Genomic DNA, 26,719 nt, shown 5'->3' with positions numbered 1-26,719 from the left:
TTTATTTTTTGTTTGAGTGAAGCCTGCCTCTGCAGTGTATTCCAAAGTCTAAGAACTACTACTACTACATTTTTTAAAGTTGGCGCCTAAATTCACTTGTCAGCTGTGGTGGGTGCCTTCGCTATGGCGGGAGGGTGTACTAGCTAAAATCGTACGATATCTAGGGGTGGAATAAATTCGATTTCAACATATCGATACCGGGGATCATGTCTTCGCTAGCTGCCGCTAGCGACGGGCGATAGTTCGATATTCACACATCGATAGCCGTAATCGAAGTATCGGCGTTTTGCACACCACTAATTTGTTGTTGGTAAAAAGAAGGTAAAGCGGGCGGACGTGCGTGGAACTGAAACTAAATTAAATTCTCCGTGAAATTTCGTGTGTTATTTTTCTTTTTTTTTATTGTCTTTTCCTGGGGAATTCTCCCAGCTGCTGTTTGGCTTGCAAATACACACGCAAGTGTGCCTGTGTGTGCGACGAGAGTTGCTGTTTCTTGTGCCCGTTTTTCCCGTGTGTCTGTGTCTCTCTCTGTGCCCGTGTTCCGTGCAAACAAAGGATTTGTTCTTGGGGCTCCGTTAGTTTTAGCTCTTAGTTGTTCGCTTTAGTCGCCAAATATTGATAAATGATTAAAAAGTCAAGTTGCAGACTGCGTTTGAGTGTGTGCGAGGTGCCCGTGCGTGAGTGTATGTGTGTATGCAATGCTGAAAACGCAGACTTGGAAGGGGGCATGAGGAGAGATGGATGAAAAAGAAACGGGAGGTGGGGACAGGCAGAGCAAAGAGTGTGGCGGGGGGGAAAACAGTTATGCAGCTGTGCACAGTGAAGCCTCGGCGAAAAATTGGCTCAGTTTTCGATTTCCGATTGCCCATACTTGACACTTTCCTCTTTGTCGTGAATTTTCTTCATCTGTCTCCATTTTTCTTTCAACGCGAGCTTTTTCTGTGTAGAAATTTCCCGTGTGAGCACACGAAAATAACAAACGCAGCAGAAAAGGCAGACGACTAAAGGGGGGATAGGAGATAAACGCAAAATTTGTTTTTTTCTTTTTCGCCGATTTCCAATCGGTTTTTCGATGAGCTCCGATCGTTGCGTAGGCAAGAAGGGAAGAGAAGACCTGCTGTGCGAGCGAGAGGGGGCTAGCAATTTGCACAAGTGTGCGTGTCAGGTCTTGTCTGCTGTGCCTGTGTGTAAGCCATTTGTTGTTTTTGTTTTGGCTAGCTAGCAACAACAATAATAATACAAATGTTTAGAACAAACCAAGTGAAACACGTGTTTAAAACTCAATTTGCAGTAAAAAAAACCCCAGGACAAGCCAACAAACAATAAACTGAACCAAAAAAGCAAAGGAAAAGAAAACGGTTATAAGTCGAAGTCGGGAAAATCAAAGTGCAAAACTGAACGCCAAAAAAAGCGGAGAGTGCGAGCGAGACAGCGCATGCTGGGCGCCGCAGGAGCTGAAGAAGAAGCAGTGAGAGTGAAGTTAACTGGAAGTGGAGTGGAAAGAGGAGAGCGAGAAGAGAGAGCCAGGCGGAAGGGAAACAACAAAGAAAACCCAGGCGGCGACGACTCAAACTCAAAATAGTCGCCTTTTCAATCTACCTCCAAGCATAAACAAAACTTTATTCTAAAAATCACAATAACTAAAATAAGCACCGAAATACAAACATACACATATATAAAGTGGAAACCGAAAAAGCAAAACGGAACAGCGCCATCTAGTGTCGGCGAGTCCAAGCAGCAGCTGACAGACAGAAAGAGACCGCAAAGAGGGGAGCGAACAACAAATACAAGCTTTCTTCGCCTGGCAGTCGAAGGGGCAGAGCGGCAGAGAGGGGGAGTCGGCTCCCGAAAACCCCACGAACCACAGAAATAACCTCCACTTGGACCACAAAAATAATCACAATAGCCAAGTAAGAGCAAAAAAACGAAAACATAAAAGGAAGCTCAGACCAGTTGCCTTTGAAGCCCGCCACAAGATGGCGTGCCTTAACACCCTGAAGCAGGAAATCAAAACGCTGGAGAAGATCTTCCCGAAGAATCACGAGCGCTTTCAGATCCTAAACTCCAGCGTCGACGAACTGCTCTGCCGGTTCATCGACAAGAATGGAAAGCGCTACGACATCCATGCCAACATAACGGTGAGTCGCCCATGATTTTTGACATTCCCACACAGAGAAAAAAGAGGTTATCTTGAAAGGACTTTTCAGTTTAATGCCATTTTAAAACCCATTAAAAATAACCTATTCATTTTTTTTTCAATCATTAACACACTTTTCCATTAGGTGCATAACCTAATAAACTCAGTCTGACTCATTTGCGAGCAAAAGAAATGCAAATTCAGCCAGCTTCACAATGGATTCCCTAACAAGTTTTTCCATGAAACTGACCTTCTCGGCAATTTTAGATATAATTTTCGCCATAATCGACTCCGAAGTGCAAACGAATACAAAATTGAAAGGCCTGGATTTGTTTTTCTGTCTGTGTACCTCACATAAAATTTATCGTTATCGATAGATAGCGGTACTGGAGCAGGGCTATCATAGCGCAGTGTTTACAAATGATTTGGGGCTGGGGGAGGTAACCATCCCCTGTTCGACCCAGCACTTTTATTGCCCCCTCGATGACACCCGTATCCCCACTTTATCCCAACGACTACTTTATTTACATTGGGATAGTGTGAGTTTTTATATAGGTATAGCAGGTCTGGCAAGTGGTCTGGCTTTTTAGGCCTTACCTTTGTAGGACAAAATAACCATTACTTAAATATGATTCATATGAATATTTGAATACTGAGCACCTATACTCTATCATACTCTTCGATAGAAATGTTTAAATATATTTAATAATTATTGATATAAATATATTTACAACGATCCCTCTCAATCTGCATTTTTTGCTGCCTTGGCAACCCTGAATTTCTCCTTTCTTCCTTAAAATAGTGCCATCCTTATTCTACTTCTTCAATTTTACTTTATCCCTGTCCCTCTCTTTCTTTCCCGCTTATGCGTGCTTATATATGTGAAGATTAAGATTTGTGCCGATTCTTTATTCCCACGCTGCTCAGTTGAGATGGGATATACATATATCCGAGCTGCATGTGTATGTGTGTGGTAGTCGATGCCCTTTGGCCGCTCTCTTTGTGCCTGTCCCTTTGTTTTTGGCCAATTTAGACTGATCCTTGGCTGCTGTAGGATTTGGTACTGGGGGACACAACACATTGGTGGCTGACGTATCTTTGAGAATTGATTTTAATAGACCTGTCTAAATTCGTCCAGTGGACGTGCCAATTGTTCCAACTCTTCGCAATATGAAGTGAGTCAGTGATTCATTGCCCCGACCACGATTACGATCACCGGTTGCCAAGCTGCTCCATCTGTTTTCCGTCTTCTGTGATCACTGATCCCCGCTTGGTTCAACGATCTAATTAAAGGTTATAATTTCCCGTACTTGTTGTGGGGTTCGGTACTCCATCGTTTATTATTTGTTTATTTACATGTGCATGCAAAGTAGCCCCGACGACGACGACATGACAAATTCACCTGAGAACGTCAAAAAACGAGATCGTGAATGGAAATAAGAGAGATCTTTTGTCTGTGTCCAATTGGCGAGTGCAAAGTCAAAGTCCTTGACCCACCCCACACACGCGATTCGCGAGGCCCACCCCCTTGGCTAGGGGCACAGTAGATCCCCGGTAAAACCTAAGAGCTTCTCTACTGACACCCGAGTATTTTTGTTTATAACAATAACAACATAGAAGTGCGTTGCTCAGGTGTTTTTTCTACGGAAAGTCAGGCTTTATCAGTGGGCAACAAGTCCGATAATCTTTGCCATACTCGATCTAATCTAGAGGGCCACTAACGAAAGCACTTACGCCCAAAAACCCAGGTGTTAAGCATGGTATTTGAACTGCCGACCCAGTGTAACTAATGTTTCTGTTTCTGGGTCATTCCGCAGGAAACCTATCCCTCATCGCCGCCAGTGTGGTTCGCCGAGAGCGAGGAGACGAGCGTCACAAATGCTGTTCAAATACTTAGCAATACAAATGGACGTGATAATCACGTGATTAATCAGGTTGGTGCCTACATATAACATATTTAATCCGAGAACGAGTAGAACAATATTAATCCTGGATACTTGCAGGTGGGCATACTGCTGCGCGAGCTATGCCGACTACACAACGTTCCACTGCCACCCGACATCGATAATTTGGCCCTGCCGCTGCAAACGCCGCCACCATCCGCTTCTCCACTCCGCTGCGAGCAGAGGCCAGGCGGCGGCGGAGCGGGGGGCGGGGGCGGACCACATGGCAACGAGGAGACCGACTCGGATCAGGAGGAGATCGAGGATCCCATCGGCGAGAGCGAGCAGGAGAGCGAGGGCGACGAGGACTTGCCGCTGGAAATGGATGATGTACGAAGTACAAACAAGGTGCGCTATGGACCCAAGAAAGGATGTGGATATATTGATAAAATGCCATAGCTTTAGTGGGGTGTTGGAATCCTCCTTGAGTTTTCCCTCTAATTGCCTTGCAATCAATTTGGCACATGTTAGCTTCCCAATATTACTTGGTGCCTTTATTGTAGTGTCATTGTGGGCAAGGTGGCAATTACGTTCGAAGTACTAGTCTGCTAGCAAATTGCGTCGAAATCGACTTAATAATTATATTCGTTGCAATCGAATTCGGAACAATTTACTTCAAGTCGCCTCAATAATTACATGCGTATTGCAAGGAAATTGGCGAAAACTTTTACCTATATTTACCAGGCACAGAGGAGAGTTGCGACTAATTTTCAATTTTTAATTTTCAGAAGGACGACATGGAAGTGGAACACCTAGCAACTCTAGAAAGACTGCGTCAAAGTCAAAGACAAGACTATCTAAAAGTGAGTTCAACGACACTGAGAACAGAACGTGCTGTATACTGAATGTTTCGATTGGTTGGTGTTTAGGGTTCCGTTTCGGGCTCCGTACAGGCAACCGATCGCTTGATGAAGGAACTACGTGATATTTATCGATCGGACGCCTTCAAGAAGAACATGTACTCGATTGAGCTGGTCAACGAGTCGATTTACGAGTGGAACATACGCCTCAAGTCTGTCGACCCGGACAGTCCGCTGCACAGTGATCTGTTGATGCTCAAGGAGAAGGAGGGCAAGGACAGCATACTGCTCAATATCCTGTTCAAGGAGACATACCCATTCGAGCCGCCCTTTGTGCGCGTCGTCCATCCGATTATCTCAGGTGCGATTGGATCCGAGTAAATCTAGGGCTTTAACTTGAATGTTTGCTTTAATTCCAAGGCGGATATGTGCTCATCGGCGGTGCCATCTGCATGGAATTGCTGACAAAACAGGGCTGGAGCTCGGCCTACACCGTCGAGGCGGTCATAATGCAAATCGCAGCCACCCTCGTCAAGGGAAAGGCGCGCATTCAGTTCGGGGCCACCAAAGTATGTAAAACTCGCGGCATTCAAAAACGAACCTCAATCAAATACTTGTTACCATCTCCCATTAACAGGCACTGACCCAGGGCCAATACAGTTTGGCTCGAGCCCAGCAGAGCTTCAAATCCCTGGTGCAGATCCACGAAAAGAATGGTAGGCTGCAGCACAACAGGTCAAGCTGGGCAACAAATTTACAGAACTCTCTTTTGCTTACAGGCTGGTTCACACCGCCCAAGGAAGATGGCTAAGATAGAAGAGTCCCCAGACGCATATCCTTTATAGAGTTACGCATGCCACAACCACCACACACCCGTCACCCTTCAACATTACCCTATCCGCATCTCCGCCAAGCACACATCCACAGCCCCCACTCACTGCCGGTTTGATCTGATGACATGTCTGATGTGTCACCTCGTCAGGACCAATAAGGACGGAGCTCCCGAACTCAAGGAGGAAGGCCCACAATGTTTTGCTTGCTTGCTGCGACCTCAATGAAAGTTGGACAGATGTATTCGAGCCTCGACCCTCGAGCCCCGAGCCCGGAGCCCGTCAGCCATCCGCATTTGTTTAGTTGCACGCCTGTGAACCCAATATCGACTTGTTGAACACACCTTTTGTATGAGTGGTTGCTGTTCTGTTGCAAGTAAATTCATATGTATATGTCCACTCGTCTTCTCTGTAGTGCGTAGAGTAGTCCTCTGACCGAGTACCGCGGCCCCAATCGTTTATCTTGTACAGAGTCTTGGAAGCCGGACGAAGCAGAGAAATCAGCAGCCGGAGGGTGTTAAATGTAAAGGCAATATCTGTTATGTATATGAGTATAATTTGTAATTTAAAGTTGTAAATGTAGTGGCTTCGCCTCAACACCTTCCAGACAAATACCATCCGCCACACCCACAGACCCCACACTCCACACACACCACACACACGCCTAATATTGTAAACTAGTTAAGACGCCTAACTGTATTCTTATTTTAATTTAACAATCCGTGGTATCTTATATTTTTTTCTCTCTAACTTGTAAGCAAACATGAAGCGGCGAGCTGGCAAAGAAATTGTCGCGACGTCGAGCGAAATAGATATATATATATATACCTATACATACAGATAAATATAAATATACATAAATATAAAGATATATATTAAATTTAGCGCGAGAGTTTAGCTTAAGCAGTACGATACAGAACGATGCGTCGAAGATGAGCAAATTCTAAGTGTAAATTCGTCTTTCCAAATAATCGTAAAATAACGTAAATCTAAACCTACAAAAAAAAAAAACAAAGTAAAAAATAAACAGCTAAATTGAGTAGTTGGAGAACGAAAATCGAAATATTTGCAATTGTAATATGCATTAAAGCAAACAAGAAAGAAAACGAGTTAATTCGAGGACAACTGTTTTGCTGTCCCCATTATCATTGTTTTTTATTATTCGTACAACGGCAGACAAAATTTCATTGTACATTCAAAACGGAAATTGGCATGCACGACGAAAAGTTCATTTTAAGTATGTATTTAATAAAGAAGGATATATACATGCATAGTACGGATCGACAAGCTCTTTATTATGTCCGGTTTTGGGGTCCTTGTGTGGGATTTCTTAAGCACTTTACGGAATACTCGGGGTCGGGGGGATTTTACGAGTGCCCAATAACAACGATCGTCTTGTTTGCTAAAACTTTTAATATAAAACTAGCTTCACAAACTTAAGATAACCTTTATAGTAGCAGAAAAATTCTATTTGCTTGGCGGGTGCCTGCATTAAATAAAGTTAGACTAACGGCCTTAAACTTAACCTATTCCGAATCGTTGAATGACGATGGCCTGGGTCACTGCTCCACCGTGACCACGTAACTCTCCGCCGCCGACGAGGGCTGCATCTTCTGTCCCTTGGTGTCCACATACGGGGATTTATGAACCACCTCGCCATTGTCCATTGACACTCCAATGAGCATATCCATGGCGCCCTTTAGCCGCATCAGGTCGGTGGTTATCTTCACCTCCGCCTCCATGACGGCCGACAATCGTTCGAGGGCCGCCATCAGCTTGCGGCTGTAGGTCACCAGTTGCCGCTCGAAGACATCCAAGACCGTGCTGGCGGCCATCAAAAGAGGACGCATGAATCGCGCCTCACCCATGTGGGTGCACAAAAAGTTTATGAACGTAACGAGAATATTGTCGGGACGGTCAATAAGCGCCTTGTCCAGAGATCTTCGGTGCAGCAGGTCCGTAATGACTGCCACCATGATCTCCGGGTGCTTTTTCACCTTTATTGGGAGCATCACTTCGTCCAATGCTTTTTTGTGGTTGAATTGCCGCAGATGCACATCGTATACCTGTAGTCCCGGTCCCTTGACACGCTCCTTGATGACGTGATCCACATCCTGAGTGTTGTTCGGTGGTACTGGATTTTTGTACAGCTTGCGTGATCGACTCGTTCGGATTTTCCCCAAATGACTGGGCTTGCTGTCCACGATCATGCGTCGAATGGAGACAAGACCATCGACCATGCCAGCGACAACAGCCTGATCTCTACTGGCGACGGCCATGCTGACCACGGCATTGGGATAAGTCAGTGTGTGCACCGTCTTGTAAGTGCTCACATCGTAGATCTTGACGTGGCGATCCAACCCGCCGGAGAACAACCGCCTGCCATCGGAGCCCAGCCGCAGACAGGTCACTGTTTTGTGGTGCTGCGACATCATGGTAAGCAGCCGACAGCCGCTGATGAGATCCCAAACACGCACCTGGCTGCCACCGGCGCTGACAAAGATCGATCCGTTGGGCAGGAATAACATGGACTCCACGGGAGCTCCGTGATCCAATGTACGCTGCACCGCAGTCTCCGCACGCGTATCGTAGAGATGGATCTTGCCATCGTAGCCGCCGGAGACGAACATGTGCGTCGCCTGGGGATGCATGGCCCCGGCTCGGATGTAGTCCGTGTGCGCGTCCCCGTAGGTCTGCACCACCTTCTCGTTGGCCACGTCCCACATCCGGACCGCCTTATCGTCGCCAAAACTGGCCAGCTGCAGTTTGTCCGCCGTGAAGAAGGTGCGATGCACTGGCGCCGTGTGACCCTTGAACAGGCGCAGGATATTCCGGCTGGTGGTGTCGAACAGCTTGACGTGGCCCTCCTCGTCGCCGGCGGCCAGAAGTCGTCCATCCTGCCGGAAGGTGGCTCCGTAGGCGGTCTTTTGGAATCGGGAGAGATTCTTGACAACCAGCTTGGTCACCAGGTTGTAGATCTGCACGCGCACCGAACAGGTCAGCACAAAGTTGTCTGGATCGCTGGGGCTGAAGTCAACATAGTCGATGGTGTTGCGCTCCTTGAGCAGCTCCGGTTTCTGTTTCAAAAGGGAAACATTGAAGTTGTTGCAGACTGTTTAATAGTACTGTGCCAAAAACTCACCGCCAGTCGGTTCCAGTAGAGTGAGTCCGGGGTTTCCACCTGCGCCCTCTTCTGAAGCCGCCGTGTGTTCAGTGGGAGGAAGGAGCTCTGCATCCTGGCTGTGTGATTCTAGTGATTCTGTTTTCGCGCGCACGTGTTCCAGACTGCGGACTCAGAAAAACTAACACGAATCAGTGTGACCAGAGTTCGGCAGTGCTGGGCGGCCTGGCTGGTTTCGAGCCAAGTCTGGAAGTAAATTATGGGAAATGAAAGGCATATATATTTATTTATGTAAAACTAATTTGCAGTGTAAAACTATGAGCTTACTTAAAATTAGAGAGCTAGCAGTAAAGATATTTGATTGTTTGAAAGGCGGTAACTGTAACTGCAACTGTAACTGTAACTGGATTAAGGGACTCACTCCGCAATTCGCGGAAAAAGTATCCTCGATGGACCGAGACTTCTTAGGAATTCAGATGAATAAATGTTCTCTTGTAATTGAATTTCAAAATTCCCGGATTTGCTATAAGAAACAAGGGTGCTTTTCTCATATTTTTAATCAAAGTAATAACATTTAATGGGTTCCTAAAAAATTAATTTATTTTTAAAATGAGTTTCTATAAACCAAGTTAAGGTTTCAAATGATTTCCTGTAAAAATCATGTAGGATTTTTTTTTCATTTTTTAGTTTTTTTTTCAATGAACACTGTTCCGATTCATCATTGAGGTAAACATCGAGGCGCGTTTTTTACAGTGATATCCCCTATAGGCATAGTCTACGTTTCAAATCCGAATACTTGACAAAAAGTGTTCTAATAAACTACCAAAAAAGGAAGCAAGTTTTGCAACGAGTCATGAGTAAAATTTGGAATAAAAAAAATTGCAGCGATTTTTCATATATTCAAATTTAAAATTTCTAATATATATTTTTAGAAGACCTCCGATGACGACTAAATTTAAACATTTTTTTTTAATAATAAGTGAAAAAAATAACTTTTTCGCGAATTTCGGAGGTAAGTCCCCTATTCTATAGTAGTACCAAGTAAATATATTAATTAATGATTAGCAAAACCAATGGTTTATACGAATTATAGAGAAATAAAAATGCTACCCTGTAGCACTGAGAAGTATAAACTTAGCTAGAAAAAACACTTTTTATTACTTTTTAGACCCAGGTTAAAATCTGTCTATTTCCCGCCAGATGGCAGTGCCGCCGCCTTGCACTTATCGATATCGATAGACGTGGCAGGTGCGTGTGTTATCGGGCACGGGCAAACACATGTTTGCAAACAAACATATGCTTGCCGTATTTGTCCACAAAAAAAGAAGAGAACAACATTTACGAATTTGCGATCCGCCGGAGCAGCGCGCTTTGGGGCAAGCCATACCAGAGCCAGAGTGACAGCCCCTCGCACTGGGCACTATAACATTAATAATAGAGGCTAGATCTCGTGTCCCGGCTTAATTGAAATTTATTTGTTGTGATGCTGCCGCCACTGGGGGTTCCATAGTCGCATAGCCAGGGTCCAGTCTCCACCATCTTCCGCCGCCTCCGTCTCCTCCACACACGCTTTCCAAATCTAAATTAACCGTAGGCAGAGGCATTGAGCATGCTAATATTAATTGGAGGCAATCAATGTGCCTGAGACCTCGAATCGAACGGAACGGAAGCAAGATCCCCGCGGAAGAATCACCCACATCGGAATCGGAATTCCACACTCAGGCCATTTTTGTATTCATATTCCATGGAGGAGGAACGCAACGAGAAAAAGGTGCTCTGCGAGAAGATCATCAGGGACATCAATGCGGTGTTCCTCAAGGATCAGGATCTGTGAGTCCACCAATAGAGTCCTAGGATCAATCGAATAATAATTTAAACTGCTCACGGGTTGCCATTGAAAGTCACCTCTAATTTTTGTATTCTTATTCTCATACCCGTTAGCGCCTCGTTCGAGATCATACCCAAGGAAACCAACTGCAACAAGTCGCCGGTGGTGCATGTTGAGCACAATCTTGGCCTGGAATCGTGGTGTGCCCAACATGTCTACGATCACGCCCACCGCACCCTCATATCCCACCGTCGCCAGACGTCGGCTCAACAGCTCCGGACGCTCCAGCAGCAGCAGCAGAGCGACGCCCTGGCCAAATACCTGAATGTGGCCCTGCTGATCAATCCGGATGTGACCACCTTCTGGCACATTCGCCGTCAGTTGGTGCAGAAGAACCGGCTTAGCATCAACAAGGAGCTGCAGTTCTCCGCCCTCGTGCTCTCCATCAAACCAAAGTCCAATGAGGCGTTCGCTTACCGTCGGTGGCTCTACTCCTTTCAAAGTAAGTGGCTGGCGGGGATTACAAATCTGAGTTATGCTTACCTTCCAACCTTGCTTGTCCAGGTGCCGATGCCATTGACTGGCCCAACGAGATTGGGATCTGCGAAAGGGCAGCCGACAGGTGCGCCAGCAACTACCACGCCTGGTCGCACCGCCAGTGGATCCTGCAGAGCGGCCCCTGCCTACTCCAATCGGAGCTCTTGCGCACGGAGAAGTTCATGCGCAAGCACATCAGTGATTACAGTTGCTACCACTACCGCCAGGTGCTACTGGGTCGCGCTTATGAGCTCAACTTTGCCCTGCCCAACGATTCCGGAGCCAGTGGCTCATTTCCGTTGGCCAGTCTGCAGCAATTAATGGCCCACTATGGCCTGGAATGCGAACCAAAAGCCGAGGCTTTGTTGAATCTGCTGCTGCCCCAGGTGGACCTTGGTACCATAAGCAGCCAGAAGCTGAGATCATTCCTCTACTGCTGCAATGTGGCCGCCAACGATATGCGGCTGTGTGCGGAGCAGCGGTTGATGTACGGCCCGCGGGACTGCTTTGAGCTGCATCGCCGTGCGGCCCTCAAGTTCATCGTGGAGCAATGCGTTCGCCTGCAGGCTGGGCTGGCAAGTGGTCAACCATCTTCCTCCGTGGCCGACGATCTGCGTTCGCATTTGGGCAGCTTTGACTTCAAAGTGCATCCGTTTTTGAGGGCCGTGCGACGTGAGGAATCCGCTCTAGGCGGTAAGCACCGCAACTGGTGCAATCTCCACCTAAGCTTCGGCTATCCGGCGGATTAAATAGCGGGACCTGAAAACCTTGAGAAAAAGCTCAAATCAATCTACCCCAATAGGATTACTTACTCTCTCTCGCCTCTTCCGTTTCCATCCGGAGACATAAAACCTAATTAATTCTGTAGAGGAAAAATTGTCTGGAAATTCAGGATTGCTTTCTGGCAGAATTTGTTATTTTTAAATGCCCGTCTTATTGAAACCTTCGAAATGAAATGGGTGTTTGCCGCCATAGAAAAGGAACATTTTTTAAAAACGGATTTGGAAACGGAAAAGGCTCTCTATCTATATACTCTATATGTGCGCCCCAAAGACAAGTTCAACTAGCCCGATATGACGACGGACCCGAGGGTCCACCAATTGCATTTCGATAGCTGTTAGCGTTAACCGTTTGACTCTGTTCTCGATGTGATCTAGCCAGATTTGTTAGCCTTATGTTCAGATGTACGTTATAACCAATTACCGCCATGCCATACACGTGTTTGTTGTTAGCCAATTTGCAGTTAGGTTTTCAATAAAGCCAACCAATAGATGACGAAGGTGGAGCTTAGTGGGTGGCCAGTGGTGATATATAATCATAATGATTCTCATCCTAATCGTTTTGTATCGCCTGATTTGCCGAGCATATTTTTTTTACTATATGTCATGAGCAAATCAAGTGGAACTGCATTCCCAGTTCCAAGATATCGATTTGTTAACAGCAGAAAGGACCGGCTAAAATGCATCGTATAGGGGTTTGTTTCTCCGAAGATTTTGTATCGTTTTTGTGGCGGTGCAGCCATCCCCATCCCCCAAATCGACTGGGGCTTTCGTTTTCGGGGGCCAGTGCGCATGTCAGGGATGCGAGATGCGAGATGGGAGATGGGAGATGCTGTCGAAGGCCCGAGATGACAACAATTTCAGCAGCGGACTCAGACTCGCCTGCCCGTAATCCCTGCCAGCTTTTCAGTGTGTTTCTGGAGCAGTTTGCGTGCGGCGGTGTTTTTTGTGCAGTGTTGAGTGGCTAAAGTGCAGGCTTGTTTAGAGCTTTACAAACAGTTTTTCGACCCGATTTAAAGTGCATATAAGTTCTACAAAAAAAACTTGAAAGTAATTAATGGGGTTTAATTTTTTGTGAGCTAGGGCTATGATATGATATGTGTATGTACGTTAAGGGTCTTTAAAGAGAGCATCGAGGCTGGTTCTGTACTGGTTCTGGTTAATGTGGGTGCTTTTATGTGCTCTTTGTTTGGTTTTTAAATATTCATATTCGTTTTTCATCGGTGCCTTTTGCATTTTTTATCTCCTCCCTACCTTCCCTACCATTTTCTTTCTACCCCCTAGGGGCGTGGGCCCAAAACTGCGCCTCAACCGGAGTTTGTTCGTGGGTGTGAGGTGTTTAGGGTGCGTGGGTTGCTAGTGGCAAGTCTGTTTATGCGTTGATTATGAGCTGCAAAGTGTTGTGCCATTGTCTTTGGGCCCTGCTGCCTCCGAGGACCCCGGTCTCGTCCAGTCCTGGGATGTGTGTACACATACCTACTCCGGAACACCTGACCCTGGGGTGCTACGCCTGCACATGTGTAGATAACTCGAAATGGACACACCTGATGATTTTGGGCCAGTGTGTGTGTGTTTGTGTGTTAAATTCCTTCGGCCATGGGAACTACACTCGCGGCCGCATTAGTAGGCGCTCCTGCTAATTGGCATAAGCGGATTAGGCACAAGAAGGCTGACCTTGGCTGACCAGTGCAGGTTTTTAACAGAGTTAGCCGGATTAGGTGGAAAACTAGAGCTTAACCAGGTCATTCTAAGAGGAAAACGAGTTCTTAGAAAATAATTAAATATAAGTTTTTTTTTAGAACTGTATTGCGTGCATGTGATAAGTGCCAGTAATAAGTGAGTAACGGTAACGGTATGTATGTAGCGCACTCCCATGGCCCACAAAGGTATGCAATGCATGTACGCCCAGCGGATGTGTGCTAGAAGCATGTGTGTGACTGTGTGCGTGGGTGGGTGACAGTTCTGCAGGTGCAGGTGGCAACTCAATAAGCAGCCGATAGAGGGCGATACCGTTCGATACCACCGCAGGCCTTTTTCATTTCCGGTTTCCCGTTCGCAGGCATCCCACACTGGGCCGAAACTTTATTTGCACTGCAAGCGGAGCAACGTGCATGCATATTTATAAACGGATTGGGGGGGCGTGGCAGGTCGGCGGCGGCGGCGGACAATGAACCAGCCCACGCAGCGAGGACAATAGTTTTCAGACTGGATTGGCAGGGGATGTCAGCGGAGGAGCGGCATGAGTTCGCCTTCTTGGAGCTATGCCAGTTCTGGAACCGGAGCGGCCCTAGAATCCACATCCACATAACTGCACGGCGATAAGTAACGATAAGAAGGCAACAATAGCCGGAAATGGGCAGTCTGCCGAATCTTCACGAGCTGGAGGAGGCGGAGCGCAAGCGGGAGAAGCGGCGGGAGTACGAGCTGCTGCTGGAGCAGCGCGCCCGGGACACCAGTCGGGAGCGGGAGCGACTCTCCGCCTTCGCTCAGCAGCGCAAGGTGAGTACCGATCCTCCGCGACCGGTTATTGATAACATAAAGTGCGATCGAAGCGATGCAAAAGATGCAGAGCCATTTCATTTATAGCGATATAATTTTGTGACTCCCCCATAGCAATCATCGTATAATGCTCACGTAATGGCTGGTCTGGGCATTGGCGGAGGAGGATCCTCGAGCCTCAATGCAGCCGGAGGAGCAGCCACCGGAAACGGAGAACTGCCCAGTGGCAATGGCACGAATGCCGGCAAATCGCAGAACCAGTCCATCCAGGGAGCTGCATCTGGGTTGGCCACCAGTTCGGGTGCCCCGGTGGCCACCAGTGGCTTTGCCCTGCTCGGCATGGGCAAAAAGTATGCCCCACACTCGCACCACCATCAGCATCAGCACCACCAGCACCATCAGCACCGCCATTCTCTGACCACCAGGCACCGAGTGCTCCGGACCCGCAGCTCTGGAGGAGCCCAGAACGTCTGGGACGAGCAGATGATGGAGGTGAGTGTACTGTAATGGCCAGGCAAAATTATGAGCGATTCACGGAACAAAGCGGATATCAATTTGTTGTTCAAAACACATTTTTTTGAGTGTAGCAGCACTTGCCATCCGTGTATTAATAGAATCAGAGTGCAGCATTGGGGCAGAGCTCTCGGTTGCCTTGGTCACTTGACCAACTTGTGGCTCAATGCAGACAAAAGAGGTGGTCGCTGGCCAGGGGATAGTGATTAGCAGTGGGTTGTGGGTGGCCAGATGTCAGAGCTTGCAAATGGATTATTTTCCCAGTTGCACAACAAGTAATTAAGTCGAACCTGGCCCCATGGTTTCCGGCTGGCACGCTATTTTAATCCTGATTTAATCCTTGCATCCTTGTTTATTCCTGGAAGATGTGAGTTCGTCCTGACGTCACTGAAAGCTGTATTGCGTTGTTGGTTCCTGGTAGATTAAAAAGCATTAGTAAAGACCAAAATAGAATTTTCTCTTTCCTATTTGAGCGGAAACGTTCTTGAACTTAAGAGTAAAATACTTAGGAGTTCGTTCAGATGAAAAGCTCTTGAAATAGAGATTTAAGTAGTGATTTGGTTTTTCGATTTCAGATTTTAGTAAAAAACTAATTTTTTCGAGCTCTTTCGAACGTAGTTTTCCCAAAGACCAACTGTTTTGGAAAGTTCGCTACATTTGCTAACGATCTGAATTATTTGTTGACCCATTTTTGCAGTTCTTTCAGGGGTCCCATCATGATTTTTTGGATTTCAGATTTTAACAAAAATAACTCTTTTTTTCGCGGGTTTTCTATCCAAGTTTATATATATACATATGTTTGTCTTAAATTTCCAGCAGCATCTGGCCACATATTCGCCGTCGCCTATTTCGACCAGGTCGCATCGCATAAATCCGGTGTCTTCGTACCAGGTGCAGGCTGCCCTGGCGGCCTCGCGTCGTCGGGAGTCGATAAACAGCTCCATTGGGGCCACCTCCATCCGGCGGCTGATAACGCTGAACAACCGGAATTGCCGGCACAAGGTGCCTGCCCACGTGCGGCAGAAGGTGTGGCGCCAGTTCAGCTGCTTGAGCCTGGCCCACGGACTGATGAACTGCGTCCTGCTGCCGGTGATGGCGCTGCAAGGCTCCAATGCGGTGTGGCACCACCGGGAGCAGTGGCTGCCCCTTGGCCCCGAGATTGGATCCCTCCTGCTCAGTGCTCTGTTCCTGGTGGCCGCTGGGATGAGCCTGCCCAGTGTTCGACTGATGAAACGCTATGGCTATGGCCCGCTCCTGGTGGCCAACTACATGGCGGTTGTTCTGTTTCTCCTCTCGCATCTGTACGCCTCCATATACACCCTTCTGCCAGCCTATTTGCTGCTCGGCGTGACCATGAGTGGATCTGCAGCCTCCAAAGCGTCCCTGATCGTCCACTTTGGCGGAAAGCTGAGCTGCTCCTGTGACTCCCAGCAGTCGCAGGCAGCTGTGGACGTGCTGCACGAGGAGCACAAGATGTTGTGCAATCGGGATCAGAAGGTGAGACGTCTGGCCAGGTGGTTCAGGGTGTCCCAGGACCTGGGACTCATCGGAGGGGCCCTGCTGGCCTCCATTCTGCTGGCCTGCAGCGATGGCGACTTCACTGGCGATTGCTCGGGACTCGTTTACTACGGCAACGAGAGCTGGCCACCGCAGCTGAGGGACTTCTACAATAGGAACGAGCATGGCGACAGGATCTGTGGCGCCGACATGTGTCCCCTGAGGGTGCAATCCCTGCTGGCAGGGGGTTGGGCCAATGGCAGCTCCATACCCAGCTCCATCTATGCCGGCTTCATCGAGAGTGAGCCCCGGGTGGCCGGACAATCGCTGCTCTGGCTGTATGTCCTCTTCGCGCTGATATCCCTGGTCCTCTCCCTTGTGATGATACTGGACAAGGTCCAGGCCACGGGATCATCGCGACCGGAACGACTGAGGGATGTGAGCATCACGGATACCCTGCTGTTCGCCGGTCCCTTAGCCTACTTTGTGGGCACGGAACAGGCCTACATGCTGGGCGACTTCCTGAGGGCTTTCGTCACCTGCTCCCTGGGCATCGGCATGATTGCCGGCGCCCTGATCGGCATGGGTCTGATGCAGCTCATCGTCTCCTGCACCCTGAGCATGCTGCTGAGGCACGTCAAGAGGATCGTAGTGATTTGTGAGTATAGCTTGGGAATGCCATCCCTGATGAGCTGCTGACCTGGTTGCCTTTTGCAGTGGCCGGCTTCTTCTTTCACTCCTGCCTGCTGCTGGCCCTGTCCAGTTGGAAGCCTTCCAGCGACGACAGTGCGCTGTTCTACGTTATTGCCGCCTCGTGGGGCGCCTGCAACGGGATGTGGGAGACCCTGCTGCTCTCGCTGGTCACCCTCAACCACGCCAGCCATGTGACGGAGGTGCAGGCGCCCCTTCTGGCCCTGCGATTCCTGGGCCTGGGTCTGACCTTCGCCGGACACGGCTTCCTCTGCGAATCGATGAAGATCATTGCCCTGGTGGTGCTGCTGGTGATCAGTGTGCCGCCATACGCCACCCTGGAGATCCGCCTGGAGGCGCAGCGCAAGGCGACGCTCGTCAGCTTATGACGCAGCATCTTCAGCTAGTCCCGACGGATGCGACGGGATGTGGTGGCCCGGACGCACACCATGTGACATGTTCCGGACACGGACACGGATGCGGAGGCGGACACACAGCCGCAACCGGATCTCCTGCAATCGCAACCCGTCAGTATTGAACGAGAGCCACAAGTCAAGCGACGCCAGCTGCACTTGGAGCTCTGCGGGCAGAAGTCGAGGCATACGGATAGGGATACGGTGTAGGCCGGGCGATCAGCATTCGGCATCTTTAGAGATCCGGGAGCGTCAACGGATACATCCCATCGGTTCTTGACCTCTGCCCGCCGGCCCGGGTATAAGACTAGTTCATAAGATTGCTCTAAGCCCAGTCACAGAGGGGCCTCCCTCGATGTGGGTGCGTTCTCAATTCGTAGCATTTGCCAGTGCCAGTAATGTTGTTCCATGTCTATAACTATCTATCAAATAGAAAGCAACCAGGAGAGGGGAAAGGAGCTTTATCAGCCACAATAAGCATGTAATGTAGCCCGTAGGACGTTGTGTGTGTACGCCTATGTAAATCCGATCTGAGACGATACGATACCACTGCTGTGTCCACATGTGTGCTTGCCCCAAGAGTTGTGTGCCCCCAGTGTATCGGAGTGTATTCATGGAGCCACCACCTAGATCGAAACTCCAGTTTGCAGCTCCCAAACCGAACCGAACCGATCCGATCCGGTCCAGAATCAATGTGTTACTTATGTGTTGTGTCGGTGTTATGTGCGTTACGTAGGTTTCGAGACCCTCCACTTTAACTACCCATGGGCAGACGGCTCCCCTGTCCCCCGATTCGGAGAGAGCCAGCTGCTAGCTGTTATGATAACCAGGTGAAATCCTAAGGTCTAGGTCCAAAAACAACAATGTTAACATTTTGAGAATTTTGAGAGTAACCATTTTGCGGCCGTTCGAGATTTCGTACATCGGGCTAAGTATTGCATGCTAGCCATATACTATACATATATACACATAGGCATAGTATGTATTTTTTCCCAGCGCCGGTTCCATCTGAATATCGAGTAGAGCAAGTCGCAAACGAGTCAAGCCGCGGAGAGAGATGGGATCGAGTTCTACGTGTGCTGGATGTGTATTGTATATTGTAGGTGTCCATCTCCAGATCAAATAAACAATCCAAAGCAAGTGTATCGCTGGTTCGTATTGGGCTCTAATGGGCAATTAAATACGCTCGGGTCTTAGCTTGATTACAGACACGGCGTCTGGCAAAGCTTTTACAGCGGAGCACAGTGGGGCGAACAAGCCAAAAAAATGCCTAAAATCGTAGGAGCGCTAGGGGCAATAAAAGGTTCAAGAAAAACCCATTAAGTACAATTTTTAGTGAAGTTTCTTTTTTTAATTTAAAAAAAAGATTTACTTCAAGTAATATTAAAATATAAATAAGTTACGGATTTCCAGTTTTCATAATAATGCTATTTATCTTAGGGCCTAAAACTATTTTGATTTTGAACATTGAAAGTACATGTGTATCGGGAGAACTAACCATAACAGACTACAATCTTGATCTGGGCTCAATCTTGATCGCCCCACAGTGCAGAGCTTTTATTCTCGCCGATCGGAGCGAACAAAGACCATATTTCATTCTGGTTGTGTGCGGGCTTGTTAGCTTTATCAATTGGTGTACTTAGCTAAGTTGTTTGCTTAGTTAGTGGCTTTTTGCGGCCCCAGAGAGACGCGTTCGTTGCGCCAATGGATAAAGGTGAGGGCACACCTAAGGCGGATGAGGAGTCCGCGCCGCAGCCAACCTCCTCGTCCGCTGAGTGGAGCGACAAGCTGACGGAGCTGGTCGCCTGGTTCGAGGGCAACCCCAATCTGCCCGAAAAGATCGGTAAGTAAGCCGGGAAAATCGAACCCGATTATGCCTCGCTCCGATGGTTGGCCAGTCAAGTGCGAGACGGAATTAATGGGCGCGCAATAACCTGATACGGCTAACGATCCATCAACCTTGTAACTGGGCAGTAGCAAAGGTCAAGTGCGCGGCATAATCTCAGTGAAGATATATCGATGTCCCTTTCTTTGATTGGAATTATGTTGTACGCCATTCTTGGTATAATTTTTAATGTAAAATGCCTTGTTAAAATATCTTTCCCTTCCACTATCTCTAGAGATATTTCTCTACATATAGCTTGACACTTCTTGGTTCGATTGGAACCATATATCCATATATTCCATAATTAGTATCATTTTAAATCTGAAGAAACCCTTTAAGAGTACATTCCCCCTTCCATGACACTCCTAATTTTTAATCTAAAATATCTTTCCGCTCCACTATCTCTGTATACATTTCTCTACATATATCTTGACTCTTCCTGCTTTGACTGGAACTATGTTATATTCCATAATTAGTATCATTTTAAATCTGAAGAAACACTTTTAAAGTAACTTCCCCCTTCCACGACACACTTAATTTTCCTTGGTATAGTTAATGAATCTTTTCTGCTTTTCTCATACAACTGCCTCGTCATTTTAGAGCCTATAGTTATGCTACGATTCCTTAAGTGCATGGCCTTTGATGTGGAGCGCACCAAGACCCTGGTGGAGCTCAACTACAGTATGCGAAATAAGCATCCGCATCTCTTTATGGATCGCAACATGGAGGACGAGATGACCGCCAAGGGCCTGCGGGTATCGTAAGTGAAAGATGAAGCATTCGATAGAAAACCATATGTCATTTGTATTACACATTTTAGGGACCTTCTGATACTGCCCGGAGTTACGCCTCAGGGAAACAAGCTACTTTTCTTTCGCATGGCCGATCTGGATCCACATACGGTCGGTATCCCACCTTTGGAGCCCATTGTTTTACTTTTCTAAAAAGCATACTTTTGCAGCGAAATTCCGTGGAGGAGACCAAGATCTTCTTTATGATGAGCGATGCGCGATTCACCATGCCGGATGTGGAGCGGGGCACTGGAAGCGGAGAGGATTACGTGCTGGACGAGGCGGATATTGCGCAAGGCGATGTTCAAATCGTGGACATTGAGGGCTACACCATACGCCACCTGGCCTACGTTTCCATTTTCGTGCTGCGTATTTACATGAAGTTCCTTCAAGAGGCTTACCCCTCCCGTCTTCGGGCCATGCACGTCATCAACTGCCCCTCCTACCTGGACAGGCTCATCTCAATGATGTCCCCCTTCCTGCGGGAGGAGGTTCGGAACATGGTAATGCAGAATATTCACTCTTCGTTTACATCACCTAATGGAATCTGTTTGCAGATCAAGTACCACACAGAGGGCCTGGAGAGCCTCTACAAGGAGGTGCCCAGGGACATGCTGCCGGAGGAGTATGGCGGCAAGGCGGGCTCCGTAGCCGAGCTCAAGGCTCGCGGCGTCCAGTCCATCAAGGACAAAACGTAAGCTTGCAAAGTGTTAACCAAGATTACCCCCTAAGTCACCCAACTGTCTTTCCTGGTGCAGTGCCTACTTGAGTGACGAGCGTTACTGGAAGGTGGCTTCCCAGAGCAAGAGCCGATGGTCCTGGTTCTGATCCTCTGGAAACTTCCACGTGATATATTTTCAAATGTGATCCAGAAGCGCGCCTTGCCAAATCGAGGCTGTCGTTAGCCGGGGAAGTCCCAGAGACACACGCCTACAGGGTTCTGAAGCTCAGTTTGGCGTTTCAGCAGTATGAAGCTGCCGCAATGCAGAATTTATAAATACTTTCATATTCTACTTTATTTGTTCCATTTACGTTAAGTGCGTTTTTTTCTTAATCAAATAAGGGGCTTGCTATACCAATAAATAATTTTAATTGTACTTGATGAGATTTTATTACACCCAAAAGAATTTTTGATGGACGTTTTCCATTATTACTTTCTTTAAAAAAATGTCATGTCGTAGGAGAACATTTCTTATACTTGTTAGCTGAAAAATATTAGAAAAATGTTTATTTGGCATTAGTTAATGGCCAGTAAAAGAAACCTTTTCTTTTTTGTTCAAATAAAGGAAAAATTGAGCCGTGTTTGCCAATGGCATTTGGATGCGGCACACGACCAGGTGATTAGGCAGATCCAGAAGCTGGGGCGGAACGTATTTAGGCACTATTAAGCGTCGTCCAAACGACGGCCCAAAAGCAATTATGAATTACGTGTTTTTAATCGCAGACGCAATAGCATTGGATATGCAAAAACTAAATCGATGAGCCGAATCGATGGGAGTCGCTCAGTCAGTTGTTCGCCTGGCCTCAAACACGGCGGTTAAACGGTTCAAAAGCGATTCGAAAGAGTGATTTTCGAAAGTGATTCGGAGGCGATAGCTGCGTCCGATTGGCGATAGACACACCAGGTGGCACAGAGCAGGAGCAATCGATAGCCAGGCCGGAGCACCAATGAGCCGCAGAAGTGGGCTAGAGACGGACGCGGGCGGTGCGGAGGAGCAACAGCGGGAGAGCACTGCGGCGGAACCGCTGCAGCGGAAACGGGAGCGGGATCTGAAGGAGCTGCTCGAGTGGTTCCGGCAAAATGACAAGCTGCCCGAGGAGATTGGTAAGCGAGGGGCCCCCAAAGGGCGATTGGGCGTCTCACATCCGCTCCGCCGGTCAACACCACCCACTGGCCATCCAAAACCATCGCCAGCCACCCGCCTCCCTATAATGAGGTCGTTAGTAGGCCAACCCACTCGCCGCCTTACGTCACTGCACTGCAGTGTATATAAACAAGCGGTGCCCCACAGTGAGGCCTCCCTAAATCCTCCCTTTTTCATCTATACAAGTATAAAGTAATATTTAAAAAGCGTACTCCTTATGAGAAGCATTAAAAAATATATTATAAATTTAATTTCTTAAATTAGTTTTATGATGATTATTATATTTTCAGAGCCGCTGTTGCTCCGGCGCTTCTACCAGTGCATGTTTGGGGACGTGGCGGAAACCCAGAATCTCATCGAGGTGAACTACGCCCTGCGCAACCGGCATCCGCATCTGTTCATCAAGAGGGATCCTCTGGACGCGGACAGCAAGCGCACCTTTGATTACGCGTGAGTCCTTGTTGACGGGATCTATTGGGGTGGTTCCAGTTCCTTTTGAATCCCCAAGTTTCTTGAGATTATTATTTTGTTATTTTTTTAGCACATCCCTTGAAGTTAATAATGTGGGGATGGTTTTTCTATTATGTTTCTAATGCACAAACATTTTTCAGTAACATTCTACCGCTGCCGGGCCTAACGCCGGACAAATGCAAGGTATCCCTGTACTGTTTCCGGGAGTTCGAGGCCACCAAGGTGAGTGGTAGTCATTTCAGTGTGGAACAGAGGCCTGCACTCCAGCTAAATCCCATCCGCAGATGCACCACACGGAGGACACACGCGCCTTCTTCATGGTCAGCGACTGTCGGTTTGTGACGCCGGACGATGCCGACAATCCGGATGTGTTATCCGAAGGAGAGGTGCAGATTTTCGACATGAAGGGCACCACCATGCGGCACATTTCGCGACTGACGATCAGCACTCTGCGCGCCTACATCAAGTTCCTCCAGCTGGCCTATCCCGTGCGCCTGCGCGCCATCCACATGATTAACTGTCCATCCTACTTGGACCGAATCGTCAGCGTGGTGAAGCCCTTCATCAGCGAGGAGGTCTTCAAGCTGGTGGGTATATGACCGTAAAAACGGAAATTATAAAGTGCCAGTTCAGGGATCTATCTCATTACCCTTGTGCATTTCGAATTAGTCTTATTAAATTGTTTTTAAGAATTAATAACAAAATATATATCACCCTTTATTATCCTCTCAGATCCGCTTTCACACGGTGAGCATTGACACTTTGTATGAGTTTGTGCCCCGGGAAATGCTGCCGGAGGAGTACGGCGGAAATGCTGGATCCTTGGAAACACTGCGGACCCAGACCCAGAAGAGCTTGGTTGAGCATCGGTAGGTTTCGGATCTGCAAGTCGGACCACTTAGTAACGCCCTATTGCCTTTTGTAGCGACTATCTGATGGACCCCAAGCACTGGGTGGTGGAGAAACCCGAGAAGCGTAACGGCAGCTCGTGGAGATTTTTCAAATGATTGGCAGGGCACAATAGCCGGGTATTATTTTTTCACAGGGGGGTGAACAGGAAGTCTTTTCCGACCAACGGCGGTTGGAATTGGCATTGATGTACTGTTCAATTCCCACCCAATGTGGTGGAAAGAGATTTCTGTTGCCCTTCAGGTAGACTTAACATATGTGCCTGTGTACGTAAATGGTTCCTGCGGCATTTCGTCTCTTTACTAAAGCTCTTATTGTAATAACATAGGCTAATTTGTATGTTGAAATTGGTCAAGGATATTGAAAAAATAAACTTTCTGTCTTTCAAATTTCCTCATTTCCGACATAAAGTGGCTCAAACAATTTATTTTGGGAAAACGAATAAGGATTTATTTACGTTTCATATTTTGTTTATGGGATTGTAATATTTATTGATTTAAGTAACAAATTATTTTCAAATAAAAATCCAACTACTTTTCACGAAAATACCCTGTTCGCACTTTCAAAAAGTGGCGTCCAACGGCACTGGAAACACCTTAAACGCAGAACCTATCGGAGTGCGGTAATCGTTATCGAAACGCATTATTGGTGGCATTATTTATTTTTGCGATTTAATAAGTTTTAGTAAAATACTTGTTGGTTGGATAAGTTGAGCAGCACGCAAAGCAGATTTCAGCCATGGAGCGTCCACAGAAGATGCCCAAGGTGGCCAAGGTAAGTGTGGATGTGGGCATCGTGCCGAACCCAACAACGCAACTAATCCAATCCCACATTTCACCAGGTGAAGAACAAGGCGCCGGCAGAGGTGCAAATTACAGCGGAGCAGCTGCTCCGCGAGGCCAAGGAGCGGGACTTGGAGATCCTGCCGCCGCCGCCGAAGCAGAAGATTTCCGATCCCGCCGAGTTGGCCGACTACCAGCAGCGGAAGCGCAAGACCTTTGAGGACAACCTGCGCAAGAACCGCATGGTGGTCAGCCATTGGATTAAGTACGCCCAGTGGGAGGAGCAGCAGCAGGAGATACAGCGGGCACGCTCCATTTGGGAGAGGGCGCTGGACAATGAGCACCGGAACGTTACCCTCTGGCTAAAGTACGCCGAAATGGAGATGAAGAACAAGCAGGTCAACCATGCCCGTAATCTGTGGGACCGGGCGGTGACGATTATGCCGCGGGTCAACCAGTTTTGGTACAAGTACACCTACATGGAGGAGATGCTGGAGAATGTGGCCGGTGCGCGTCAGGTGTTTGAACGCTGGATGGAGTGGCAGCCGGAGGAGCAGGCCTGGCAAACCTACGTCAACTTCGAACTGCGCTACAAGGAGATCGACCGGGCACGCGAGGTCTACGAGCGGTTTGTCTATGTGCACCCAGACGTTAAGAACTGGATAAAGTTTGCCCGCTTCGAGGAGTCGCACGGGTTTATCCATGGCTCGCGGCGGGTCTTCGAGCGGGCCGTGGAGTTCTTCGGAGACGAGTACATCGAGGAACGTCTGTTCATAGCCTTCGCCCGTTTCGAGGAGGGCCAAAAGGAACACGACAGGGCGCGCATCATCTACAAGTACGCGCTGGACCACCTACCCAAGGAGCGCACGCAGGAGCTGTTCAAGGCCTACACGATACACGAGAAGAAATACGGCGATAGGGCGGGAATAGAAGATGTCATCGTGTCCAAACGCAAGTACCAGTACGAGCAGGAGGTGGCCGCCAACCCCACAAACTACGACGCCTGGTTCGATTACCTGCGCTTGATTGAGGCTGAGGGCGAGCGGGATCAGATCCGCGAGACCTACGAGCGGGCTATCTCCAATGTGCCGCCCGCCAATGAGAAGAACTTCTGGCGGCGCTACATCTACCTCTGGATCAACTATGCTCTGTACGAGGAACTGGAGGCGGAGGATGCGGAACGCACGAGACAGATCTACAAAACCTGCTTGGAGCTAATACCCCATAAGCAGTTCACCTTCAGCAAGCTGTGGCTACTCTACGCCCAATTCGAGATCCGTTGCAAGGAGTTGCAGCGGGCACGCAAAGCCCTGGGCCTGGCCATCGGCATGTGTCCAAGGGATAAGCTCTTCAGGGGTTACATTGATTTGGAGATACAGCTGCGCGAGTTCGAGCGCTGCCGCCTGCTTTACGAGAAGTTCCTGGAGTTTGGTCCGGAGAACTGCGTCACCTGGATGAAATTCGCCGAGCTGGAGAATCTACTGGGCGACACGGAGCGGGCAAGGGCCATTTTCGAGCTGGCTGTGCAGCAGTCGCGCCTTGACATGCCCGAGCTCCTGTGGAAGGCGTACATCGACTTCGAAGTGGCCCTGGGCGAAACGGAGCTGGCCAGGCAGCTGTACGAGCGACTCCTCGAGCGCACGCAGCACGTTAAGGTCTGGATGTCGTTTGCCAAGTTCGAAATGGGTCTCAGACACGGCGATAGCGGACAGGATGCGGAGCTTAACGTGCGGTTGGCCAGGAGAATCTACGAGCGAGCCAACGAGATGCTGCGCCAGCTGGGAGACAAAGAGTCACGGGTCCTGCTGCTGGAGGCTTGGCGCGACTTTGAACGCGACGCCTCTGACTCGCTGGCACTGCAAAAGGTGATGGACAAGATGCCGCGGCGCATTAAAAAGCGGCAGAAGATCGTCTCGGACGATGGTGTCGAGGAGGGCTGGGAGGAAGTCTTCGATTACATCTTCCCCGAGGACGAGATGGCGCGGCCTAATCTCAAGCTGCTGGCCGCTGCCAAGATGTGGAAGAAGCACAAAGACGTCACGGAGGACGAAGCGCCTGCGCCACCCATTACAGCCGAGCCAGAGCCTGCAGCAGATCCGACTCCGGCGGAAACGACGGCTGGCGGTGACTGACTGGAAACCAGCTATTCCATTTCGCATTAGTCTTTACTTTTCAGCAAAGGAAACTATCTTTTCTTGGATAAATTTTCCCTTTATGGCCCAACATCGCAGAAGGAGAACCCACTTAATAAAACACCATATTGACATTTTAAATTTGCCTTGAAGTTGTATAACTTTTTCTACTGCAATTGAGGCCAACAACTACTACTGTTTTCAACAGTGTCCTACAATAATTTAATATTCTTTAAAGAAGATCTAAGTCATTTATACGCTTCTAATATATTAAAAGAACGTTAGTTCTTCTTTTTT

The 26,719-nt window shown here is 48.2% G+C and overlaps 7 protein-coding genes across 11 annotated transcripts; 6 read left to right on the top strand and 1 right to left on the bottom strand.

The window, feature by feature from the left end:
• Window positions 1-339: 339 nt before the first annotated feature.
• On the top strand, window positions 340-6,986 carry LOC108023519 (ubiquitin-conjugating enzyme E2 Q2). Of its 2 annotated transcripts, XM_050885074.1 has the most exons (9): window positions 340-378; window positions 1,292-2,138; window positions 3,955-4,071; window positions 4,141-4,428; window positions 4,809-4,883; window positions 4,950-5,241; window positions 5,301-5,449; window positions 5,518-5,596; window positions 5,660-6,986. In XM_050885074.1, exons 2-9 carry the CDS (start codon window positions 1,977-1,979, stop codon window positions 5,689-5,691), a joined length of 1,194 nt encoding a protein of 397 aa, XP_050741031.1. In that variant the 5' UTR covers window positions 340-378; window positions 1,292-1,976; the 3' UTR covers window positions 5,692-6,986. The 2 variants fall into 2 exon arrangements, with proteins under 2 accessions (XP_050741031.1, XP_016948555.1); XM_017093066.3 differs by lacking the exon at window positions 340-378 and having other exon boundaries at window positions 1,276-2,138.
• Window positions 6,987-7,105: 119 nt separating this feature from the next.
• On the bottom strand, window positions 7,106-9,020 carry LOC108023518 (U3 small nucleolar RNA-associated protein 15 homolog). The gene is made up of 2 exons (XM_017093065.3): window positions 8,853-9,020; window positions 7,106-8,787 (listed from the first exon to the last, which is right to left on the bottom strand). The coding sequence occupies exons 1-2, from the start codon at window positions 8,943-8,945 to the stop codon at window positions 7,270-7,272; spliced, it is 1,611 nt and encodes a 536-aa protein (XP_016948554.1). The 5' UTR covers window positions 8,946-9,020; the 3' UTR covers window positions 7,106-7,269.
• Window positions 9,021-10,084: 1,064 nt separating this feature from the next.
• On the top strand, window positions 10,085-12,471 carry LOC108023717 (protein prenyltransferase alpha subunit repeat-containing protein 1). The gene is made up of 3 exons (XM_017093348.3): window positions 10,085-10,661; window positions 10,773-11,161; window positions 11,224-12,471. The coding sequence occupies exons 1-3, from the start codon at window positions 10,576-10,578 to the stop codon at window positions 11,943-11,945; spliced, it is 1,197 nt and encodes a 398-aa protein (XP_016948837.1). The 5' UTR covers window positions 10,085-10,575; the 3' UTR covers window positions 11,946-12,471.
• Window positions 12,472-12,838: 367 nt separating this feature from the next.
• Window positions 12,839-19,154, top strand: LOC108023690 (UNC93-like protein). 4 transcript variants are annotated; one of them, XR_007766022.1, is made up of 6 exons: window positions 12,839-13,025; window positions 14,035-14,474; window positions 14,589-14,966; window positions 15,804-17,142; window positions 17,202-18,068; window positions 19,028-19,154. XR_007766022.1 is itself a non-coding variant. In XM_017093313.3 (5 exons), exons 2-5 carry the CDS (start codon window positions 14,328-14,330, stop codon window positions 17,561-17,563), a joined length of 2,226 nt encoding a protein of 741 aa, XP_016948802.1. In that variant the 5' UTR covers window positions 12,839-13,025; window positions 14,035-14,327; the 3' UTR covers window positions 17,564-18,984. The 4 variants fall into 4 exon arrangements, 2 of the variants coding, with proteins under 2 accessions (XP_016948802.1, XP_016948803.1); XR_007766023.1 differs by lacking the exon at window positions 19,028-19,154 and having other exon boundaries at window positions 17,202-17,948; window positions 18,021-18,985; XM_017093313.3 differs by lacking the exon at window positions 19,028-19,154 and having other exon boundaries at window positions 17,202-18,984.
• Window positions 19,155-19,235: 81 nt separating this feature from the next.
• On the top strand, window positions 19,236-21,360 carry LOC108023242 (alpha-tocopherol transfer protein-like). Its single transcript, XM_017092520.3, has 6 exons — window positions 19,236-19,430; window positions 20,073-20,232; window positions 20,293-20,374; window positions 20,434-20,766; window positions 20,821-20,957; window positions 21,022-21,360. Exons 1-6 carry the CDS (start codon window positions 19,292-19,294, stop codon window positions 21,089-21,091), a joined length of 921 nt encoding a protein of 306 aa, XP_016948009.1. The 5' UTR covers window positions 19,236-19,291; the 3' UTR covers window positions 21,092-21,360.
• Window positions 21,361-21,789: 429 nt separating this feature from the next.
• On the top strand, window positions 21,790-23,897 carry LOC108023611 (alpha-tocopherol transfer protein-like). The gene is made up of 6 exons (XM_017093218.3): window positions 21,790-22,088; window positions 22,419-22,578; window positions 22,740-22,821; window positions 22,884-23,186; window positions 23,332-23,468; window positions 23,525-23,897. Exons 1-6 carry the CDS (start codon window positions 21,932-21,934, stop codon window positions 23,604-23,606), a joined length of 921 nt encoding a protein of 306 aa, XP_016948707.1. The 5' UTR covers window positions 21,790-21,931; the 3' UTR covers window positions 23,607-23,897.
• Window positions 23,898-24,129: 232 nt separating this feature from the next.
• On the top strand, window positions 24,130-26,563 carry LOC108023609 (protein crooked neck). The gene is made up of 2 exons (XM_017093216.3): window positions 24,130-24,282; window positions 24,350-26,563. The coding sequence occupies exons 1-2, from the start codon at window positions 24,247-24,249 to the stop codon at window positions 26,420-26,422; spliced, it is 2,109 nt and encodes a 702-aa protein (XP_016948705.1). The 5' UTR covers window positions 24,130-24,246; the 3' UTR covers window positions 26,423-26,563.
• The last annotated feature ends 156 nt before the right edge of the window (window positions 26,564-26,719 follow it).

Source organism: Drosophila biarmipes, chromosome X (genome assembly GCF_025231255.1).
Source record: "Drosophila biarmipes strain raj3 chromosome X, RU_DBia_V1.1, whole genome shotgun sequence".
In the NCBI taxonomy this organism is placed as follows: Eukaryota; Metazoa; Arthropoda; class Insecta; order Diptera; family Drosophilidae; genus Drosophila; species Drosophila biarmipes.
The sequence above is the reverse complement of the archived record's forward strand: the minus strand, read 5'-3'. Positions and strand labels throughout refer to the sequence as shown.